This window comes from Carcharhinus amblyrhynchos, chromosome 7 (assembly GCF_965287045.1).
Source record: "Carcharhinus amblyrhynchos chromosome 7, sCarAmb.v2.hapA, whole genome shotgun sequence".
In the NCBI taxonomy this organism is placed as follows: Eukaryota; Metazoa; Chordata; class Chondrichthyes; order Carcharhiniformes; family Carcharhinidae; genus Carcharhinus; species Carcharhinus amblyrhynchos.
Window position 1 is genome coordinate 93,780,175 of NC_137330.1, and position 22,814 is coordinate 93,802,988.

The following is a 22,814-nucleotide window of genomic DNA, read 5'->3' on the forward strand; positions in this document are numbered from 1 at the left end:
CATTTAATTGAGACCTTTCGCTATTCTTCTAAAAGTTGAACTGGAGCAGGTTGTTTGGAAACACATTTTGGTGGATAAAACAGTGAATGAAAAATGGGAGACTTTCAAAAGAGAGATCCATAGGGTGCAAGCAAGGTACATACAAATGAGAAATAAATACGGGGTATCCAAAACTAGGGTGCCCTGAATGACTGAGGATATTGATGAGAAAGTAAGGAAGAGAAAAGAGGCATATGATGCATGCCAGAATAACAATAGCATTAGAAATCAGGAAGAGTATCTCAAATGCAGGAGGCTAAAGCTGGAATAAAGAAGGCTAAGAGGAAGCATGAGGAAAGGATGGCAGGCTGCACCAGAACAAATAGTAAAATGTTCTGATATATTATTGGTAAAAGACTAGTGAAGGATAGAATGGAGCCCATAAGGGACAAGCTGGGTAAACTGATCACTGAAGCAGAGGGTATGGCAGAGGTACTAAATGAATACTTTGTTGCTGTGTTTACCAAATTAGAAGATGGTGACGAAAGCTGAGTTGAAAATATGGGTGTTGAGCACCTGAACAGTAAAGTGATAGGTAAAGAAGAGTTGCTAACAAGGCTGGCAGCTCTCCAGGTGGAGAAGTCACCAGGCTTGGATGGGACGTATCCTACATTACTGGGAGAGGTAAGGGAGCAAATTGTGGAGCAGTTGACAAAAATTTTCCAGGCCTCTCTGAACACAGAAGTAGTCCCAAGGGGCTGGAAGATTGCGAATGTGATGCTGTTGATAAAGAGTAAAGGATAATCTCGACAGACCTGCCAGCTTGATGTAAGAACATAAGAAATAGGAGCAGGAGTAGGCCATCTAGCCCTTCGAGCCTGCCCCGTCATTCGGTAAGATCATGGCTGGTCTGAAGTGGATCAGTTCCACTTTCCCGCTTTCTCCCCATAACCCTTAATTCCCCTGTCTATCAGAAATCTATCTACCCGTGACTTAAATATATTCAACAAGGTAGCCGCCACCACTTCAATGGGCAGAGAATTCCAGAGATTCACCACCCTTTGAGTGAAGAAGTTCCTCCTCAACTCTGTTCTAAACTGACACCCCTCTTATTTTAAGGCTGTGCCCTCTAGTCCTGTTTTCCTTTGTAAGCGGTAAGAATCTCTCTACCTCTACCCTGACTAGCCCCTTCATTAGCTTGTAAGTCTCTATAAGATCCCCCCTCATCCTTCTAAACTCCAATGAGTACAGGCCCAGTCTATTCATTCTCTCCTCATAGGCTAACCCCTCATCTCCGGCATCAGCCTAGTGAACCTTCTCTGCACTCCCTCCAAGGTCAATATATCCTTCCGCAAATAAGGGGACCAAAACTGCACACAGTACTCCAGCTGTGGCCTCATCAGTGCCCTGTACAGTTGCAGCAAGACCTCCCTACTTTTATATTCAATCCCCCTCGCTATAAAGGCCAACATCCCATTCGCCTTCCTGATCACCTGCTACACCTGCAGACTGGGTTTTTGTGATTCGTGCACAAGGACCCCCAGGTCCCTCTGCACCGTAGCATGCTGCAGCTTTTCGCCCTTTAAATAATAATCCCTCCTACTATTATTCCTGCCAATGTGGATAACCTCACACTTGCTAACATTGTACTCCATCTGCCAGGTCCTCGCCCATTCGCTCAGCCTATCCAGATCTCTCTGCAGACTTTCCACACCCTCCGCACAATTTGCTTTTCCACTCATCTTTGTGTCATCAATATCAATAATGGGAAAATTTATGGAGGCCATAATACAGGATAAGATATCTGCTTCGAGAAAAATAAGTTGATACTAGACTGTCAATGTGGCTTTGTCTAGGACAGGTCATGTTGGACAAATTGAACTGAGTTCTTTGACAAGGTGACATAGGCAATGGATGAGGGTAATGCTGCAGATGTTGTATTTTTGGACTTTCAGAAAGCATTTGATATGATGCCATGTGGCAGGTTGGTTACCAAATTAGAAATGTTAGTGATTGACGGGTCTTTGGCAGCATGGATTACAAGTTGGCTAGGGGATAGGAAACAGAGGGTTAGTAATAGATGGGCATTTTTCAGACTGAAGGCAAGTTCCCCAGGGATCAGTGTTGGCATCTTTTGCTTTTTCTGATTTATATATATATATGATTTAGAGATGGGTATTGATGGCAAAATCTCTAAATTTGCAGATGATGCTAAGCTAGGGAGAATAGTGAATTGTAAGGATGATGCTGAGCAGCTTCAGGGACATTGACTGTTGGCTAAATGGACAGACACCTGGCAGATGAATTTCAATGCGGTGAAATGTGAGGTAATGCATTCTGGTAAAAGAAACATGGGTAGAAAATACAGGCTGAGGGGAGTATCGGAGCAGAGGGACCTCGAGTTCTAGTACATAATTCTCTGAAGGTGACTAAGCAAATTGAAACAATTGTTAAGAAGGCTTATAGGATCCTTGGATTTATAAATAGGGGCATGGAGGATAAAAGCAAGGAAGCGATGCTACATCTCTACAAGTCATTGGTCACACCACATTTGGGATATTGTGTGCAGGTCTGAGCACTTCCTTTAAAGAAGGATGTTAAAGTCATAGAGAGTGTGCAAAGGAGATTTACTAGAGTTATACCAGGAATGAGGAAACATGGAAAGATTACAGAAATTGGGCTTATTCTCCTTAGAGCAGTGAAAATTAAAAGGTGACTTTATTGAGGTGTTTAAAATTATCAATTTTGACAAAGAAGGAGACTTTGTTTCCACTAGTTGCTACCTGAGTGACTAGGGGATCACAATTTCAAGATGGTCAGCAGGAGAGCTAGGAGTGAGAGGAGGAGAAACACCTTTACTCAGAGCATTGTTGGGATTTGGAATGTGCTGCCTGGGAGAGTGATGAAAGCAAATTCTATAGGTTTCAAAAGAAAGCTGGATACATATTTGAAAGTGATGAATTTGGAGAGTTGATGCTGGAGAATGGGACGAGCTGGGTAGTTCTTTTGGGAGCAGGTGCAGACTTGCTGGGCCATTAAAATTCTATGATTCTATGAAATAGAAATTTATAGTTTTTCAACCTCAGACATAAAATATATTGCAGTCTGTTCTTTTTGCTCAACTGTACCATCACTTATGATTATTTATTATTCTTCACAGCTCTTCTTTGCAGCAAGAGCAGCAGGATACAGTTATATTTGCCAGACTGTGAACTACACTGATGATGTCAATGAAGTGCGGGTAAATACTTTCCTTAGTTGTGCAATTCCTGAGAACTAACACTTAAAATTTTAATAGACAAGTAATGGGCAGGAACATTTTCATATCTTAACTTGTATTTAAGATGTGGAGGCAGATGAATAGAACATAGAACATTACAGCGCAGTACAGGCCCTTCGGCCCCCGATGTTGCACCAACCATTGGAACCAATCTAATGACCCTCTAACCTAAACTATTCCCATGTTATCCATATGCTATCCACTGACCATTTGAACGCCCTTAAAGTTGGCGAGTCCACAACTACGGCAGGCAGGGCATTCCACCCCCTTACTACCCTCTGAGTAAAGAACCTACCTCTAACATCAGTCCTATAATTACCACCCCTTAATTTACAGCTATGTCCCCTCGTGTTAGCCATCACCACCCAAGGAAAAAGGCTCTCACTATCCACCCTATCTAACCCTTTGATCATCTTGTATGCCTCAATTAGGTCACCTCGTAACCTTCTTCTTTCTAACGAAAATAACCTCAAGTCTCTCAGCCTTTCCTCGTAAGACCTTCCCACCATACCAGGCAACATCCTGGTAAACCTCCTCTGCACCCTTTCCAATGCCTCCACATCCTTCTTGTAATGCAGCGACCAGAATTGTACGCAATACTCCAAGTGCGGCTGCACCAGAGTTTTCTACGGTTGCAACATGACCTCATGGCTCCGAAATTCAATCCCTCTACCAATAACAGCTAACACACCGTATGCCTTCTTAACAACCTTATCAACCTGGGTGCCAACTTTCAGGGATCTATGCACATGTACACCGAGATCTCTCTGCTCGTCAACACTACCAAGAGTCCTTCCATTAGCCCTATACCCTGTACTCCCGTTACTCTTACCAAAGTGAATCACCTCACACTTTTCCGCATTAAACTCCATTTGCTACCTCTCAGCCCAGCTCTGCAGCTTATCTGTGTCCCTCTGCAAACTGTAACATCCATCCTCACTGTCTACAACTCCTCCGACTTTGGTATCATCAGCAAATTTACTGACCCGTCCTTCTACACCCTCATCTAGGTCATTTATAAAACCGACAAACAGCAGTGGCCCCAAAACAGATCCCTGAGGTACACCACTTGTAACTGAACTCCATGTTGAATATTTCCCATCAACCACCACCCTTTGTCTTCTATCGGCTAGCCAATGCCTGATCCAAACTGCTAAATCACCCTCAATCACATGCATCTGCATTTTCTGCAGTAACCTACCATGGGGAACCTTATCAAATGCTTTGCTAAAATCCATATACGCCATGTCAACTGCCTTACCCTTATCCACCTCTTTGGTCACCTTTTCAAAAAACTCGATAAGGTTTGTGAGGTACAACCTACCCTTCACAAAACCGTGTTGACTATCTCTAATCAATTTATTTCTCTCTAGATGATTATAAATCCTATCCCTTATAATTTTTTCCAAAACTTTGCCCACAGCAGAAGTAAGACTCACCGGTCTATAATTCCCAGGATGGTCTCTACTCCCCTTCTTGAACAACATTTGCTATCCTCCAGTCTTCCGGCAGAATACGTGTAGCCAATGATGACATGAAGATCAAAGCCAAAGGCTTTGCAATCTCCTCCCTAGCCTCCCAGAGAATCCTAGGGTAAATCCCATCCGGCCCACGGGACTTATCTATTTTCATACTCTCAAGAATTGCTAACACCTCCTCCTTATGTACCTCAATCCCATCTAGTCTAAAATTCTGTATCTCAGTATTCTCCTCGACTACATTGACTTCTTTTCTGCGTAAATACTGACGAAAAATATTCATTTAGTGCCTCTCCTATCTCTTCAGGCTCCACGCAGAACTTCCCACTACTATCTCTGACTGGCCCTAAGCTAGCCCTAACCAATCTTTTATTCTTGACATACCTGTAGAAAGCTTTAGGGTTCTCCTTGATCCTATCCGCCAAAGTCTTCTCATGTCCTCTTCTAGCTCTTCTTTACACTCTCTTTAGCTCTTTCCTGGCTAATTTGTAACTCTTCAGTGCCTTGAGTCTTCATGTCTCATTTTTACATAAGCCTCCTCCTTCCTCTTCACCAGAGATTCAACTTCTTTAGTACACCACGGTTCCCTCGCTCAACCACTTCCTCCCTGCCTGACAGGTACATATTTGTCAAGGACTCGCAGTAGCTGCTCCTTGAATAAGCTCCACGTTTCAGTTGTTCCCAGCCCCTGCAGTTACCTACTCCAACCTATGTATCCTAAATCTCGTCTAATAGCCTCATAATTACCTTTCCCCCAGCTATAACTTCTGCCGTTCAGTATACACCTATGTCTTTCCATCATTAAGGTAAACGTAACCGAATTATGGTCGCTATTAACAAAGTGCTCACCTACCTCCAAGTCTAACACCTGGTCTGGCCCATTACCCAGTACCAAATCCAATGTAGCTTCACCTCTTGTTGGCCTATCAACACACTGTGTCAGGAAACCTTCCTGCACACATTGGACAAAAACTGTCCCCTCTAACGTGCTTGAACTATAGCTTTTCCAATCGATATTTGTAAAGTTAAAGTCCCCCATAACAACTGCCCTGTTACTTTTGCACCTATCCAGGATCATCTTTGCAATCCTTTCCTCTACATCTCTAGAACTTTTTGGAAGCCTATAAAAAAAACTCACGGCAGGGTGACCTCTCCTTTCTTGTTTCTAATCTCAGCCCATACGACCTCAATAGACAAGTCCACATCAAACATCCCTTCTGCCACCGTAATACAGTCCTTGACTAACAATGCCATGCCTCCCCCTCTTCTACCACCTTCTCTGCTCTGACTGAACATCTGAACCCCGGAACCTGCAACGACCTTTCCTGTCCCTGCTCTATCCATGTCTCTGAAATGGCCACAACATCAAAGTCCCAGGTACCAACCCATGCTGCAAGTTCACCCACCTTATTGCGTATGCTCCTCGCATTAAAATATACACACTTCAACCACCCTCCCGCCTGCCAATACTCTGCTGCAACCTAGAAACCTTATATATGACCTCCCTATTCTCATCCTCCTGTACATTGGAGCTACCAGAATAGTTGGATAACTAGTCCAGTGACAATCCCAAGACCCACAGGAATGCTCTAGGGCTCTGGAATCAAATCCCACCTGAGCAGATGGTGAAATTTGAATTCAATAAAATCTGGAATTACAAATCTCACGATGACCATAAAACCATAATCAATTGTTGTAAAAACCTGTCAGGTTCACTAATGTCCTTTAGGGAAGGAAATCTGGCCTGCATGAGACTCTGGACCCACTATAATGTGGTTGACTCTTAAATGGCATGGAAAGTAGCAAGCCACTCAGTTCAAGGCCCCAGCCAGTGATGTCCACATCCCCTGAATAAATAATTGTTAAAAATTTAAGATAAATGCATGTATTCTTTATTCCAGCATCGTCTATGTCCTGGACAGGAATATGCCAATGCACGTGCATATCGTCTTTTCCGATGCTTTAATGCCCATATGCCTTCATCCATATAGTTTTGCTTTCCAATACTGCTAAACATATAATTTCCCTCTGGCGATGTTTCATTTCCTTCATTGCAATGCAATGTCAAATAGTATCTCTCTGTCATCCCCATGGTAAAGTGTGTTTCAGTTTGAGAGAGATCATTGAGAATCATTTGGAAAGAAAGGATTTAAGGTGAGGTTTGGGGGTGGTGGGGAGGAGGGGAGAGATTTTTAGTATTTAAATAGAAATGACTTTTGTTTCCAGGAAACGTGTGCCATAGCGTTGCTTATAATAAGCTGCAAAATACACCCTGAGTGAAATCTTACCAAAAAAATGGCAGTATGTTTCCGGTGAGAAAACTGGCATGTCTCTCTTCAGAGAAACCAATCGGCACTTCTCTACATCACCCCATCCCTGATCGTCTCCATCTTTTGCTCAAAATCACGTCCTCTGATATGTAACCCAACTTCATGTTGTCTAGCTATCCTTATGTTCCTTCCTTCCTTCGTTTTTGTTAAAAGCTTTTTGATATGTAACAATCATACTATTGGAATGATTATTCATTTTTAAAAATTAATTCTTGGTATGTGGGTGTTGTTTGAAGGGATATTCTCCATCCCTTATTACTCTTAGGAGGTACTATTGAACTGCTTGCACAGACATTTTAGAGGACAGTTAAAAGTTAACCACTTTGGTATGGATCTAGGTTTACAGAAAGAATAGACCAGGTAGGAATGGCAGGTTTCATTCTCTAAAGGACATTAATAAACTAGTTAGGTTTTTCCAACATAGTTTCTTGCACTTCTACTGATAGCAACTTTTTTGGAGTGTCGTACAAACTTTTTGCCTTTCAAACATTAGTTTTCCTTCATGCATAACAAAAAGGCTAGAGATGGTTAATAAATATTGGCCTAGTCAGTGACACCCACATCCCACAAATGAGTTTTTTAAAATTTCAAGTGACGATTTTGGTTCAGATTTCCAGTTTTTGCCATTTTTATTTTACAATTTTGTAAAAATATTATTTTAGAAATTTACTTGTTAAATTCATTTTTTTAATAGTTGAAATAGTTTTATTCATTACAATGTTTTCTTGTTAATCACAGATAGCCTCGGCCTTGTGGTGGTATTATGTTTCGAAAGGGATTGAATATTTGGACACAGCATTCTTTATATTAAGGAAGAAATTTAACCAGGTCAGCTTTCTGCACGTATATCATCACTTCACAATGTTTACCCTCTGGTGGATCGGAATCAAATGGGTAGCAGGAGGGCAATGTGAGTACAAAAGGAGAATTGCCAGATATAATCATAGACATCTGATTATCAGGGGAATTAAATCTATATCAAAATGAAGTTGCAAAATGAAAAGCTGTGCTGAGTAATTAAGGAATTGTGTAGCCTATGTAGTCTATAGAGACCTATATCTCTATGGTGGCATATTTCAAATTATGGGTCTGTCTTGAAGTCATGATGAAATGTAAGTAAGTTAGAGACGTGATTAATTAGCACAAAAGAGGAAAACATAAAGTACTGCATATATTTGCATAAAATGCTGCAATAATACATTTATATATACTTGTTTCATTTATAGTTGGCTGTAGAACATAATCTCACAAAGCACAAAAGTTTTAAGGTGTTTCTGCTTTTATGATTGGGAGGTATTTTCAGCTCTTGTGATTAGGTGTCAGTTACAACATGGGAAAATCTTTGGGTATCTATCTGAACATGTGATTACTTTGCCCAAAATTTTATTTCCAATTTGTTTAGTTTAAAGCATTAATGTCGGAAGAGAACAATCTTTTCAGTGCATACCAATTATAATAGCCCAGATTTTGCAGTCAGCAGCAAAGCAGTGGCACTTAGTGATGATCTTAAAGAAAGTTGTCTACAAAGATCTTGCGATCATTATGGTGAGGATTTGCCTTTTCTCAATGTTAGTTTAAATTAGACACCAAGTCAAGCAGATCACCAGACATTTAGCAACATGATTTCATCAAGGAGGGTAAGCAGTCAATTACATTGAAGAATTCTCATGGACAGCAAACCAGAAAGTAAAATTATTCTTCATTTTTTATAAGAGAGGGGCAAATAAAGATTTGAACATTGATATTAGAAACTGAAATGTAATGAGCTTTTCAAAACATATATTAAAATTTATGGAAGGTTTATCATCAAAATATTTGGCATTACGCAAAGGTAAAATTAATTTTCCAAGCCAGAGAGGCAGTTCAGAATAGTTCTGCCAAAGTTACTTGTGTCTCAAAAGCAAAGCCTAATTTTTTCATATGTTTTTAATGGTTTATTATAACATAAAATGGAAAGTTCTAAAGATTGCTGCACAGCATGTGGAACAGTAGCAAATTACTACTTTAAAAGTAGCAACTCTCTTATTTCTGTGTATAACTGCACACATTGCTGTCATCATAACTTCAAAATTAGGGTCAATAACTGCAATTTTATGAGGATGTTTAACCTTATTCACTGGGAGCTTTTAAACAGATCAAGAAAACATGTCACAACATGCTGTTATGATATGTCATTGTTTATGCCTGTCAATTAGTCTTATAGTTATTGAGGAAGATTCTGAGAAATGTGAAGGTAGGCAATTTAATGTTCTGTGATATCTCATCATACTTAGCATGCAGATCAAAATAAATTGAATTAAAGTAGGTTAGGTAGAATTGCAGGTTACTGCACAAGAGTGGCAAACATTTTGTTATCTATAAAACAAGGCCATAATGCATTAAAAACATGTGACTTGTAGGTAGTTGCAATGTTTTTAAGCAAAAGAAAAGATGAAATGAAGAGGCAAAGCATATGATTTGTATGTTATGGTATGCTATGATTAACATCATAAGCGGAAGATAGATCCCACGGCTCATCACCTAAAGTAGATTGAGATAATTGCTGAAATCTCTGACCTTGTCCGCAGCTCAGATTCTCTGGTGCCACTGCAGTGAATGAGTTTTGATGAGTGCCAAATTCTCCATTTTTGCTGGCAGCGGGACAGGAATGGATGAGATTGGCAAATCCCGCCCTTCATTAACTTTTGTGGTCAAATTAGAGATGAATTCTTAGAATACATCCTTCCTTAGTGTAGCAAACTTTGATCTGAGAGCAGTACAGTAAGGAAAATATGTAATTTCTTTGGGCCTTTGAAATCTGTAATTTTTTAAAGAGTGAAACAGGTTGTAAAAGCTTGCATCAATTGTTATACTCTTCGATAATAAATAATACTGGTCTCTGAGTTGGCGACCCTTGACCTGAAAGAACAAAATCAGCCCGGGAAACAGGCCCTTCGGCCCAACGAGCCCGCGCCGCCATCTCAACACCACCAGTCCCCCTCTCCACCCACGACCCCTGTCTAATGTTTTATGGCCATCCAGATTGAGGGAAACTGATTTAGGGACAATTTATTCCTGCCAGTCAGCCTAACAGCACATCTTTGGGGTATGGGAGGAAACCGGAGCACCCGGAGAAAACCCATGCAAGCGCGGGGAGAATGCGCAAACTCCCACAGACACTGGCCCAAATCCATGTGTCTGCACAGCAATCAGCGATAGTCACTGAGCTGTCGTCTTGCCCAGTATCTTGTCCAGTTTAGGCACACACTAACGACATGAAGCACTAGGCCAATCTCGAACAAGCAAGAGCAGCCCCAGTACAACCCATCGCGTGTATGCCCCTCGTTGGCCACGAGGTGGACCGACTTAAAACCTGTGAATGAAAAGAGAAAAAACATTATCATGCCATACCCATTTACATTACCAGGGATGCCCCAATGCTAATGACCCTTATTTAAAACAATCTCCTATATCCACCCATCTCCAACCCAGTCATGTGCCTGTCTAAGTTACTCTTAAATGACTCTAGCGTGTTTGCCTCCACCACCTTACTTGGCAGAGCATTCCATACCCCCACTACCCTCTGTGAAAAACCTCCCTCTAATATCTGTGTTGTACCTCTCCCCCCTCACCTTAAGTCCATGGCCCCTTGTCCTACGTGTCTCTATCATAGGAAATAGCTTACCTCTGTTTACTCTATCTATACCCTTCATAATCTTATATACCTCTATTAGATCCCCCTCAGTCTGCGTCTTTCAAGGGAAAAGAGCCCCAATTTCTTCAATCTTTCCTCATACCCCAGTCCTTCCATACCAGGCAACATCCTGGTAAACCTCCTCTGCACTCTCTCCAGAGTCTCCATGTCCTTCCGGTAGTAAGGCGACCAGAACCGGACGCAGTACTCCAAATGCGGCCTAACCAACGTTCTGTACAACTGCAACATTAGACTCCAGCTCTTATATTCTATACCCCTTCCTATAAAGGCTAACATACCATAGCCTTTCTTCACCACACTCTCCACTTGCACTGCCACCTTCAAAGACTTGTGCACTTGCACCCCCAGGTCTCGCTGCGATTCTATACTCCTTACGGGCTTACCCTTTACCATATAACTCCCCCCTACAATATCATCAGGAAGGGATTAAAAAAAGAAGCCATGTGTCTGACAGACAGACATAAGAGTGATGAGAGGAGCTGAAGGGTGAAAGCCCAGATGTAGAAACAGAAAAAAAACATTGAACTCTTGTGAGCAGAAGAAGAAAATCACACAGAAAGCGATCAGTTTTTCTGTTTGGCAGAAAAGGAGGCAGGAGCTTCTGGAGGAAATGTGTGATCTGGCTAAAAAAAACATTCAAAACCTGGAAAGCTGAGTGAAAAACTTGAAGGTGCTAAAGAACTGGGATTTCCCCCAGAAATGGCTGGACCATGGTGTTTTAGGTTGGTCAGTTGAACTCTGGGAAACTACACCATAAGGATTGTCATGACCTGAGGGTGAGAAGGTTTGTAGATGTGTGCCTTGCTGATAGTAATCACTCTCATAAAACTTTGAGGTAAAAGTTGCTGTTGGAAAGGTCTCCTAACCTGGCCTACCTTGCATGAATAAAAGAACAGCATATTGTGGAACTATATAGCTACATAATGCCACGTTGGTGTGGGGAGTGATGCAGGTGCTTGTCATTGTGACAAGGTTATGTTACGTTGTTGCGTTAACTAGTAAAAATGCAATTTTTGTTTTAAGTATCATTTGCTTGTTGGTTCATATTTAATTTACATTGGTTCTGATTCATGTTAAAGTAAAAGTTACAAAATGTGAAATCATGATGGCAACTTCTTTATTAGGGGTCATTCAATAAGTTTGGTGAATTTGGTTCACAGTTCTTTCATGTGGCTCATAAGTATATAATGCTATGTTAATGCGCAATTTGTGTTTAAAGGTGTTTAATCATGCAGGATAAGTAAGGAAAATTGGAACTCTTGAAATAGTGACCAGAGCCAAATTAGATCCTAACTGACAAAGTGCAGGAGTGTTCTTCACCCTTCCAAATTCTGAGACTCTCTCATCCAATAGCCTTTCTTTTAGTCTCACTAAACAACCTGAGTGCCGTGTATTCCAATTCCATCAACCAACTAATTGCTGCTTTCTGTGCATATGTCAAGGGATTTTGTTGCTCTCCTCAGCCTGTGCATGATTCCCATTCTGAGTTAAAATCAGGCCTTGTGATTGCAGCAGAGTCACTCTTGAGAATCTAGAGTATGAACTTGTGTGTAAGATTAGTGTAACTATTGTGAGGATATAAAAGCTGATCTCATTTTTAAAATTGTGGAAGCAAATAAGCATCTTCAAAACAGAATTCTCAGGGATTGTTTCTCCCCTTTGTCCAGAGGGAACCCATTTATATATGTAGACTGAACTAATTCAATAATGAGAAAGATAATATGAAGGCAGATGAAACTGAAATATATCCTGTAATGAAAAGTGACTTTTAAGGTGAGGGACATTTTGCTTGGAACCTAATTTTGTAGAAATCTGAGTTTTAATTTACCCCCTTGAGGTTATTTAGCACTCTCCAATTTCTCAGATATAGATGCTGTATTAAAACAATTATAGACACTAGGAAGGATGGAGTGAAGAGAGTCATTATTGCAAAAGTGCCAGTCAAACAAGAAAATATCAATAACTGAAGTTATCTGAGCCATTAACTGGGGTGAATCACAAAATATTGAATATTCTGTGAAAAGTCAAATATATACTTTTTCACAGTTTGAAAAACTGAGATTATGAAAATACTAATTGCCAATTGTTATGATAATTCTATGATGTCAATAACTTGTTCTTTTGCAATTTCAGCTTTTTTTGGAGCTCATATGAATGCTGTCATCCATATTGTTATGTATCTATACTACGGATTAGCAGCTTGTGGTCCACAGTTCCAAAAATATCTCTGGTGGAAACGATATTTGACCATCTTACAACTGGTAAATTAAATCTTTAAAACCGTTTAAATCAGTTTTATTTTAATATTCAGATTACTTTAGGAAAGTCTGTGTGTTCTAAATAAGAGTTTTTTTCACATTCTTCTTTGCAGCTTGATTCAAATACAGTTGGAAAAATCATTCTTTAGAACAAAGAAAATTATAGCACAGGAACAGGCCATTCAGCCCTCCAAGCCTGCACCGACCATGCTGCCTGACTTAACTAAAGCCCCATACCCTTCTGGGAACAATATCCCTCTATTCCCAACCTATTCATGTATTTGTCAAGACACCTCTTAAAAGTCACTACTGTATTTGCTTCTACTACTCCCCCGGCAACAAGTTCCAGGCACCCACTATTCTCTGTAAAAGATCTGCCTCGTGCATCTCCTTTAAACATGCCCCTTGCACCTTAAACCTATGTCCCCTAGTAATTGACTCTTCCACCCTGGGAAAAAGCTTCTGACTATCTACTCTGTCCATGCCTCTCGTGATCTTGTAGACTTCAGGTCACGCCTCAACCTCCTTGGTTTGTTCTCATTGGAACAAAGTTTCTCCAACCTCTCCTCGTAGCTGATGCCCTCCATACCAGGCAACATCCTGGTAAACCTCCTCTGCACCCACAACCTCCTTATAATGCGGCGACCAGAACTGTATGCAATACTCCAAGTGCGGCCGCACCAGAGTTTTGTACAGTTGCATCATGAACTCATGGCTCCGAAATTCAATCCCTCTACCAATAAAAGCTAACACACCATACGCCTTCTTAACAGCCTTATCAACCTGGGTGCCAACTTTCAGGGATCTATGCACATGTACCCCAAGATCTCTCTACTCGTCAACACTACTAAGAGTCCTTCCATTAGCCCTATATTCTGTACTCCCGTTACTCTTACCAAAGTGAATCACCTCACACTTTTCCATATTAAACTCCATTTGCCACCTCTCGGCCCAGCTCTGCAGCTTATCTATGTCCCTCTGCAAACTGTAACATCCATCCTCACTGTCTACAACTCCTCCGACTTTGGTGTCGTCAGCAAGTTTACTAATCCATCCTTCTACACCCTCATCTAGGTCATTTATAAAAATGACAAACAGCAGTGGCCCCAAAACAGATCCTTCAGGTACACCTCTTGTAACTGAACTCCATGTTGAATATTTCCCATCAACCACCACCCTCTGTCTTCTATCAGCTAGCCAATGCCTGATCAAAACTGCTAAATCACCCTCAATCCCATGCATCTGCATTTTCTGCAATAGCCTACCATGGGAAACCTTATCAAACGCTTTACTAAAATCCATATACACCACGTCAACTGCCTTACCCTTATCCACCTCTTTGGTCACCTTTTCAAAAAGCTCAATAAGGTTTGTGAGGTATGACCTACCCTTCACAAAACCGTGTTGACTATCCCTAATCATATGAAGTCTCCCTTAATGTTTCTTAAGAACCCCAGTACCACCTCCTTTTTGATCTCAACATGGCTCAAACTATCTACACATCCTTTTCCAGATTCATCATCCACTAAGTCCTTCTCTTCGGCAAATACTGACACAAAGTACTCATTTAATACGTCGCCCATTTCCTTTGGCTCCACGCATAGATTCCCTCCTTTGTCCTGGGGTGGGCCAACCCTCTCCCTGGCTTACCCTCTTGCTCTTTACATATGTATAACAAGAACATAAGAAGAAATAGGAGCAGAAGTAGGCAATCTAGCCCCTCGAGCCTGCCCCACCATTCAATAAGATCATGGCTAATCCGAAGTGGATCAGTTCCACTTTCCCGATTTCTCCCCATAACCCTTAATTCCCTTGTCTATCAGAAACCTATCTACCCATGACTTAAATATATTTAGCGAGATAGCCTCCACCACTCCAATGAGCAGAGAATTCCAGAGATTCACCATCCTTTGAGTGAAGTTCCTCCTCAACTCTGATCTAAACTGCACTCTTTCTCCCCCCCCCCCCCCCCCCCACATCTTGAGGCTGTGTCCTCTAGTCCTGCTATCCTTTCTAAGCAGGAAGAATCTCTCTATCTCTACCCTATCCATCCCCTTCATTATCTTATACGTCTCTTTAAGATCACCCCTCATCCTTCTAAACTCCAACAAGTACAGACCCAGTCTATTTCGTCTTTCTTAATAGGCTAACCCCCTCGTCTCCAGTATCAGCCTAGTGAACCTCTTCTGCACTCCCTCCAAGGCCAATATATCCTTCCGCAAGTGCTGCGACCAAAACTGCACACAGTACTCCAGCTGCAGCCTCCCCAGTACCTTGTACAGTTGCAGCAAGTCCTCCTTACTTTTATATTCTATCCCCCTCACGATAAAGGCCAACATTCCATTCACCTTCTTGATCACCTGCTGCACCTGCAGACTGGGTTTTTGCAACTCACGCACAAGGATCCCCAGGTCCCTCTGCACCGTGGCATGCTGCAGCTTTTCGCCTTTTAAATAATAATCCCTCCTACTATTATTTCTGCCAGTGAATAACCTCACACTTGCTAACCTTATACTCCATCTGCCAGGTCCTCGCCCACTCGCTCAGCCTATCCAGATCTCTCTGTAGTCTTTCCACACCCTCCACGCAATTTGCTTTTCCACTCATCTTCGTGTCATCAGCAAATTTCGTCACCCTACGCTCCGCCCCCTCCTCCAGATCATCTATATAAATGGTAAACAGTTCAGGCCCGAGCACCGATCCCTGCGGCACTCCACTAGTCACCAGCTGCCAACCAGAATAGCACCCATTGATACCAACTCTTTGCTTCCTATTAGACAGCCAATCCTCTATCCACGCTAACACCTTACCCCCAACTCCGTGTACCCTAACCTTCTGTAGCAACCTTTTGTGAGGCACCTTATCAAATGCTTTTCGGAAATCTAAAAACACCACATCCACCGGTTCCCTTCTGTCTACCGTACTAGTCACATAGAACATAGAACATTACAGCGCAGAACAGGCCCTTCGGCCCACGATGTTGCGCCGACCAGTTACAAAAACAATGACCCACTAGCCTATACCAATCCCTTTTCGTCCATAAACCTATCCAGAGATCTCTTAAACGCCCCCAAACTAGACGCATTTACAACCGCAGCAGGCAGGGCATTCCAATCCCTCACCACCCGCTGGGTAAAGAACCTACCCCTGACATCCGTCCTGTAGCTACCCCCCCTTAATTTAAAGCCATGCCCCCTCGTGCTAGCTTTCTCCATCCGAGGAAAAAGGCTATCACTATCCACCCTATCTAAACCTCTAATCATCTTATATGTTTCAATAAGATCCCCTCTTAGCCGCCTTCTTTCCAACGAAAACAACCCTAAATCCCTCAGTCTCTCCTCATAGGACCTCCCCACCATACCAGGCAACATCCTAGTAAACCTCCTCTGCACCCTCTCCAACGCCTCCACATCCTTCTTGTAATGCGGGGACCAGAACTGCACACAGTACTCCAAGTGCGGCCGCACTAGAGTAGTGTACAGTTGCAACATTACACTGCGACTCCTAAATTCAATCCCCCTACCAATAAACGCCAAGACACCGTACGCCTTCTTAACAACCTTATCTACTTGATTCCCAACTTTCAGGGATCTATGTACACACACACCTAGATCCCTCTGTTCATCCACACTATTCAAAGTCCTCCCGTTAGCCCTATACTCGACACATCTGTTGCTCCTACCAAAGTGAATTACCTCACACTTCTCCGCATTAAATTCCATCCGCCACCTCTCGGCCCAGCTCTGCAACCTATCTAAGTCTCCCTGCAGACTATGACACCCTTCCTCACAATCTACCACACCTCCAACTTTGGTGTCATCAGCAAATTTACTAATCCACCCAACTATACCCTCATCCAGATCATTAATAAAAATTACAAACAACAGTGGCCCCAAAACAGATCCCTGAGGCACACCACTCGTAACTGTACTCCATGATGAATATTTACCATCCACCACCACTCTCTGTCTCCTATCTGATAGCCAATTCCTGATCCAACTTCCTAGATTACCCACAATCCCATACATCTGCATTTTCTGCAGAAGCCTACCATGGTGAACCTTATCGAACGCCTTACTAAAATCCATGTATACCACGTCAACTGCCTTGCCCCCATCCACCTCTTTGGTCACCTTCTCAAAAAACTCAATAAGGTTAGTAAGGCACGACCTACCCGCTACAAAACCATGCTGACTATTTCTAATCAATTCATTACACTCCAAATAACTATAAATCCTATCCCTAATAATTTTTTCTAAAACCTTGCCCACAACAGAAGTAAGACTCACCGGTCTATAATTCCCGGCAAAGTCTCTGTTCCCCTTCTTAAACAATGGGACAACATTCGCTATCCTCCAATCCTCCGGGACTACACCAGAGACCAATGACGACCTGAAGATCTGAGCCAGAGGCTCTGCAATCACCTCTCTAGCCTCCCAGAGAATCCTAGGGTAGATCCCATCCGGACCAGGGGACTTATCTATTTTCAGCCCCTCAAGAATTTCCAGCACATCCCCTTTATCAACCGTAATACTGTCTATTTTACACCCCTGCAACCCAATGTCCTCCTCAGCTATATTCATGTCCCCCTGCGTGAACACCGAAGAGAAATATTGGTTCAATACTTCTCCAATCTCCTCCGGTTCCACACACAACTTCCCCCTGCTGTCTGTAACTGGCCCTAATCTTGCCCTGACCAACCTTCTGTTCTTGACATACCTATAGAACGCCTTAGGATTCTCCTTAATCCTATCAGCCAAAGTCTTCTCATGTCCTCTTTTAGCCCTTCTCAACTCGCTCTTCAACTCCCTCCTAGCCAATCTAAAGCTTTCTAGTGCACTATCTGAGCCCTCCAATCTCATCCGAACATAAGCCTCCTTTTTCTTTTTAACCATCGACTCAACTCTTTTAGTGCACCACGGTTCCCTAGATCTACCAAATCCACCATGCCTGACAGGGACATACCTATCAAGGACTCGCAGTAGCTGCTCCTTGAAAAAACTCCACATTTCAGACGTTCCCAGTCCCTGTAATCCCCTAATCCAATCCATGCTTCCTAATTCACTCCTGATAGCCTCATAATCGCCCTTACCCCAGCTAAAATTGCTGACCCGAGGTTCACGCCTATCTCTTCCCATCACTAAGGTGAACGTAACCGAATTGTGGTCACTATCACCAAAATGCACACCAACTTCCAAGTCTAGCACCTGGTCTGGCTCATTTCCCAGCACCAAATCCAATATAGCCTCACCTCTAGTTGGCCTGTCTACATACTGAGACAAAAAACCTTCCTGCACGCTTTGTACAAACACTGACCCCTCTAGCGAGCTAGAACTATAGCAACTCCAATCAATATTCGTAAAGTTAAAGTCCCCCATAACAATTACCCTATTACTTTCACTCCTAACCAGGATTGTCTCCGCAATCCTTTCCTCAACCTCTCTAGAACTTTTAGGAGGTCTATAAAAGACTCCCAACAGGGTGACCTCTCCTCTCCTATTTCTAATCTCCGCCCATACTACCTCAACTGACAAGTCCTCATCAAACTTTCTCTCCGACACTGTGATACAGTCCTTGACTAGCAATGCTACCCCACCCCCCCTTCTACCTTCTTCTCTACTCCGACTAAAGCATTTGTACCCCGGAACCTGCAACATCCATTCCTGACCCTGCTCTATCCATGTCTCAGAAATGGCCACAACATCAAAGTCCCAGAACATCCTCACAGAAATCCAATAAATTCGTCAAACAAGCCTTGGGATTTTCCTTAATCCTGCTGGCCAAAGCTTTTTCATGACCCCTTTTAGCCCTTGTTACTCCTTGCTTTAGTTTCTGCTTTCCTTGTGTTCTACACTTGCTTTGTGTGTTCCCAGCCTCCTAGCTTTGATAAATGCTTCCTTTTTCTCTTTGACTAGACTCACAGTATCTCTTGTTATCCAAGGTTCCCAAAACTTGCCATTCTTATCCTTCATCCTTACAGGAATGTGCCAGTCCTGAATCCCTATCAGTTTACACTTGAAAGCCTCCCACATGCCAGATGTTGATTTGCCCTGAAACATCTGCCCCCAATCTACATCCTTCAGTTCCTGCCTAATGTTGTTGTAATTAGTCTTCCCCCAATTTAGCACCTTAACTTGAGGACTATACTTATCTATCCATCAGTATCTTAAAGCTTACTGAATTGTGGTCACCATTCCCAAACTGCTGCCCTACTGAAATATCAACCACCTGACTGGGCTCGTTCCCCAATACGGCCGCTTGCCTAGTTGGACAATCAACATACTGTTTTAAGAATCCCTCCTGGATACTCCTTTCAAACTCTGCCCCATCCATGCCCCTAGCACTAAGTGAGTCGCAATCAATATAGGGGAAGTTACAATCTCCCAGCACAACAATCCTGTTACTTTTACACCTCGCCAAATTCTGCCTACATATCCATTCCTCTATCTCCCACTGGCAGTTGGGGGGCCTTTAGTAAACCCGCAACATTGTGACTACATCTTTTCTATTCCTGAGCTCTACCCATATTGCCTCACTGAGCCTTCCAGGGTGTCCTCCCAGAGTACAGCTGTGATATTCTCCTTAACTAGTAGTGCAATTCCTCCACCCCTTTTACATCCCCCTCTATCCTGCCTGAAATTTCTTATCCTGGAATGTTAAGCTGCCAATCCTGTCCATCCCTTAACCAAGTCTCGGTAATGACAACAACATCATAGTTCCTAGTACTAATCCAAGCTCTAAGTTCATCTGCCTTACCTGTTACACTTCTCGCATTGAAACACATGCACTTCAGTCCACCAGACCCTCTTTGATTAGCAATCCCACCCTGCCTGCTGTTTCTCTGGGTCTTATTGGCCCTACTGTCAGGTTCCCCTTCAGCTAATTAGCCTTTGGTACCTACCCACCCCGCCCCCGCCAAACTAGTTTAAATCCTCCTGTGTGACACGAACAAACCTCCTGGCCAGAATATTTATGCCCTTCCAGTTTGGATGCCACCCGTCCTTCTTGTACAGGTCCCGTCTGCCCCGGAAGAGACTCCAATGGTTCAGATATCTGAAACCCTCCCTCCTATACCAGCTATTTAGCCATGTGTTGAGCTGCACTATTTTTCTATTCCTAGCCTCACTAGCATGTGGCACAGGGAGTAATCCTGAGATTTACAACCCTAGACGTCCTACCAATTTAGTTGTTGTAAAGATTCTATGTCAAATGAACGAGGGCAATCTCAACCCCGCAATCTAAACTTTGGAACCATTCAACTGAACACAAGCACATACTGTCTCCCCTTACCATTCATTCCTCAGTGAGAAAATGTCACTAACAACATTGGTGGGGATTATCTGCCCTGTTCACATTGGGTAGGTTCAGCGACAGGAGCAGAAAATATCGCAAGAAATCTAAAGTTGCACTTTACGTTGACGTTAAAGATTATCATGATTGTACCCCCCCCCCCCCCCCCCCCCCCCCACAGGATCAGTGGCACTTCCTGCCGTTCAACGTCCAGGACATCATTATAACATATTTTGATTGGATTTGATTTATTATTGTCCTGTATTGGGATACAGTAAAAAAGTATTGTTTCTTGCATGGTATACAGACAAAACATACCGTTCATAGTGTACATAAGGAAGAAGGAAAGGAGAGGGTGGAGAATATAGTGTTACAGTCATTGCTATGTTGTGGAGAAAGATCAGCTTAATAGATAGTAGCTCCTTTCAAAAGTTTGGTGGCAGCAGGGAAGAAGCTGTTCTTGAGTTGTAAGTACATGTGGCAGTGCCACCTTCCTCGGCCTGTGGAGCTGAAGCGGTCACAGGAAAAGAGAGTTTGGATAAGTGAGACATGCCTGGTGTCACCTTGGTGGGTGGCTTCAGAGTATGCACTAGCTGATCCTCCTCTCTATGTGCCTGAGGGCCTTTGGCTTTCTCCTTGGAAAGATTTGTATTTATAAGGCCCCTTTCACAACAACCAGATGTTCCAATGTGCTTTACAGCTTATAAAGTACTTTTCAAAGTGTTGTCACCATTACAAGGGAAACATAGCAGCTAATTTGTGCTTAGCAAACTCTCATGTACTGCAATGTGATAATGGGCAGATCATCTGTTTTTCATTGTTGATTGAGGGATAAGTATTGTCTCAGAGCATTGGGGAACACTCCCTTGCTGTTCCTAACAGGCAGACTGGACCTTGATTTAATGTCTCTCCTGAAAGACAGTGTAGTGCTCCCTCATTATTGCAACTGTTGACCTTGATTTTTGTGTGCACATGCTATAGAACAAGTCTTTATTGAGAAGCAAGAGGCAAGTTTGACAAATATTATTAGCACAGAAACAAAACTAATTTTAAGCAAAATGGAACTGTGGATATTTGTAACAGTGATGTATGCAAAAACAGATTGTACTTACGGGCTGAAATGGACGATCCTCTTCCCTGATAGTTGGCCAGCTTTACAATAAAAGGCATTCTTGATTCCCAAGTGTGAACCGACAGAAGCAGCAGCCAGGGTATTTAACTTGAGCTCTCCTAGCAGAATACAGTTAATTCAAAAGAGAGCATTTACTGCCACTTAATTTAACAGAGTAAATGAAAACTATTGCACAACAAAGTTATGAACTATTTTCAAAATGATTATACAATGCAATTGTAAATAGTTGCTTCTGAATTTATAGTTGAATACTTGTGGCAAAATTATTATTAACTACCTAAGCTGTTACACTGTTCACATTAAGGATAAATAATGAGCTGCTCAGACCTGTTAACAACTTCTAAATCATTCTGTAGAGCCTAATTCAAGATTTGAATGCTGCTTCCATATACCACATGGATGGGCTCTTTAATGGCATACAAGATAATTACCATTTGATAGGTGTTTCTTTGCTTACTTTTAGCAGTCAAATCTCTATTTCCGTTGCAAGCTTCTACTTAATAATTATAATGCTTGGTCAGTACGTATACTATTGCTTTTTTCTCTAGATGCGAATTCACAGTTTACTACATGGCCTTCTTTATCCCTGAATCATGGTTATCTTGATCCATTATAGACTTTTTCCTCCAGGTTCTTAAAGTTGTGGAGCTCCTTACCTTCACCTGCCCCTTCTACACATTTTTTTGAAAGCCTAAGCTTGATGTCACCTAATTATTACATTTTAATTCATCTGGTATTACACTTCTAAAAATCTTGGTTTCCTGCACAATAAGCCCAGGCATTCCATTTCGATTGGTGGGCAAACGTAAAGTCACTGTAATATTCTTTGTGCTTGCTTTCAAAATACTGCCCTGTCTCCAGACGTATTTGTAACTTCACATCCTGTTTAGGTTTTTTCAACGTAGAATAGGAGTTCAGAAAAATAAATTGTTCCAAAAATCAAGATTTGAGGGAGAGAAGAAAATAATGATGTCAAAGAACAAAGAAAACAGCACAGGAACAGGCCCTTCAGCCCTCCAAGCTTGCACACACCATGCTGCTCAACTCAACTAAAACCCCCTACCCTTCCAGGGACCATATCCCTCTATTCCCATCCTATTCATGTATTTGTCAAAGCGCCCCTTAAAAGCCATTACCTTATCTGCTTCCACTACCTCTCCCGGCAGTGAGTTCCAAGCACCCACCATCCTCTGTGTAAAATATCTGCCTTGTACATCTCCTTTAAACCTTGCCTCTCACACCTTAAACCTGTGCTCCCTACTAATTGACTGTTCTACCCTGGGAAAAAGCTTCAGCATGGTTTTGTAGCGGGTAGGTCGTGCCTTACTAACCTTATTGAGTTTTTTGAGAAGGTGACCAAAGAGGTGGATGGG

General features: G+C 42.3%; 1 protein-coding gene across 2 annotated transcripts in view; it reads left to right on the forward strand.

The window, feature by feature from the left end:
- The window catches only part of elovl4a (ELOVL fatty acid elongase 4a), a 57,193-nt gene that overhangs the window by 24,473 nt on the left and 9,906 nt on the right, over positions 1 to 22,814 (forward strand). For both annotated transcript variants that reach the window (XM_080192798.1, XM_080192797.1), the window contains exons 4-6: positions 3,140 to 3,220; positions 7,806 to 7,977; positions 12,895 to 13,022. In XM_080192798.1, the coding sequence (XP_080048924.1) occupies positions 3,140 to 3,220; positions 7,806 to 7,977; positions 12,895 to 13,022 (381 nt within the window). The remainder of the gene's footprint in view (positions 1 to 3,139; positions 3,221 to 7,805; positions 7,978 to 12,894; positions 13,023 to 22,814) is intronic.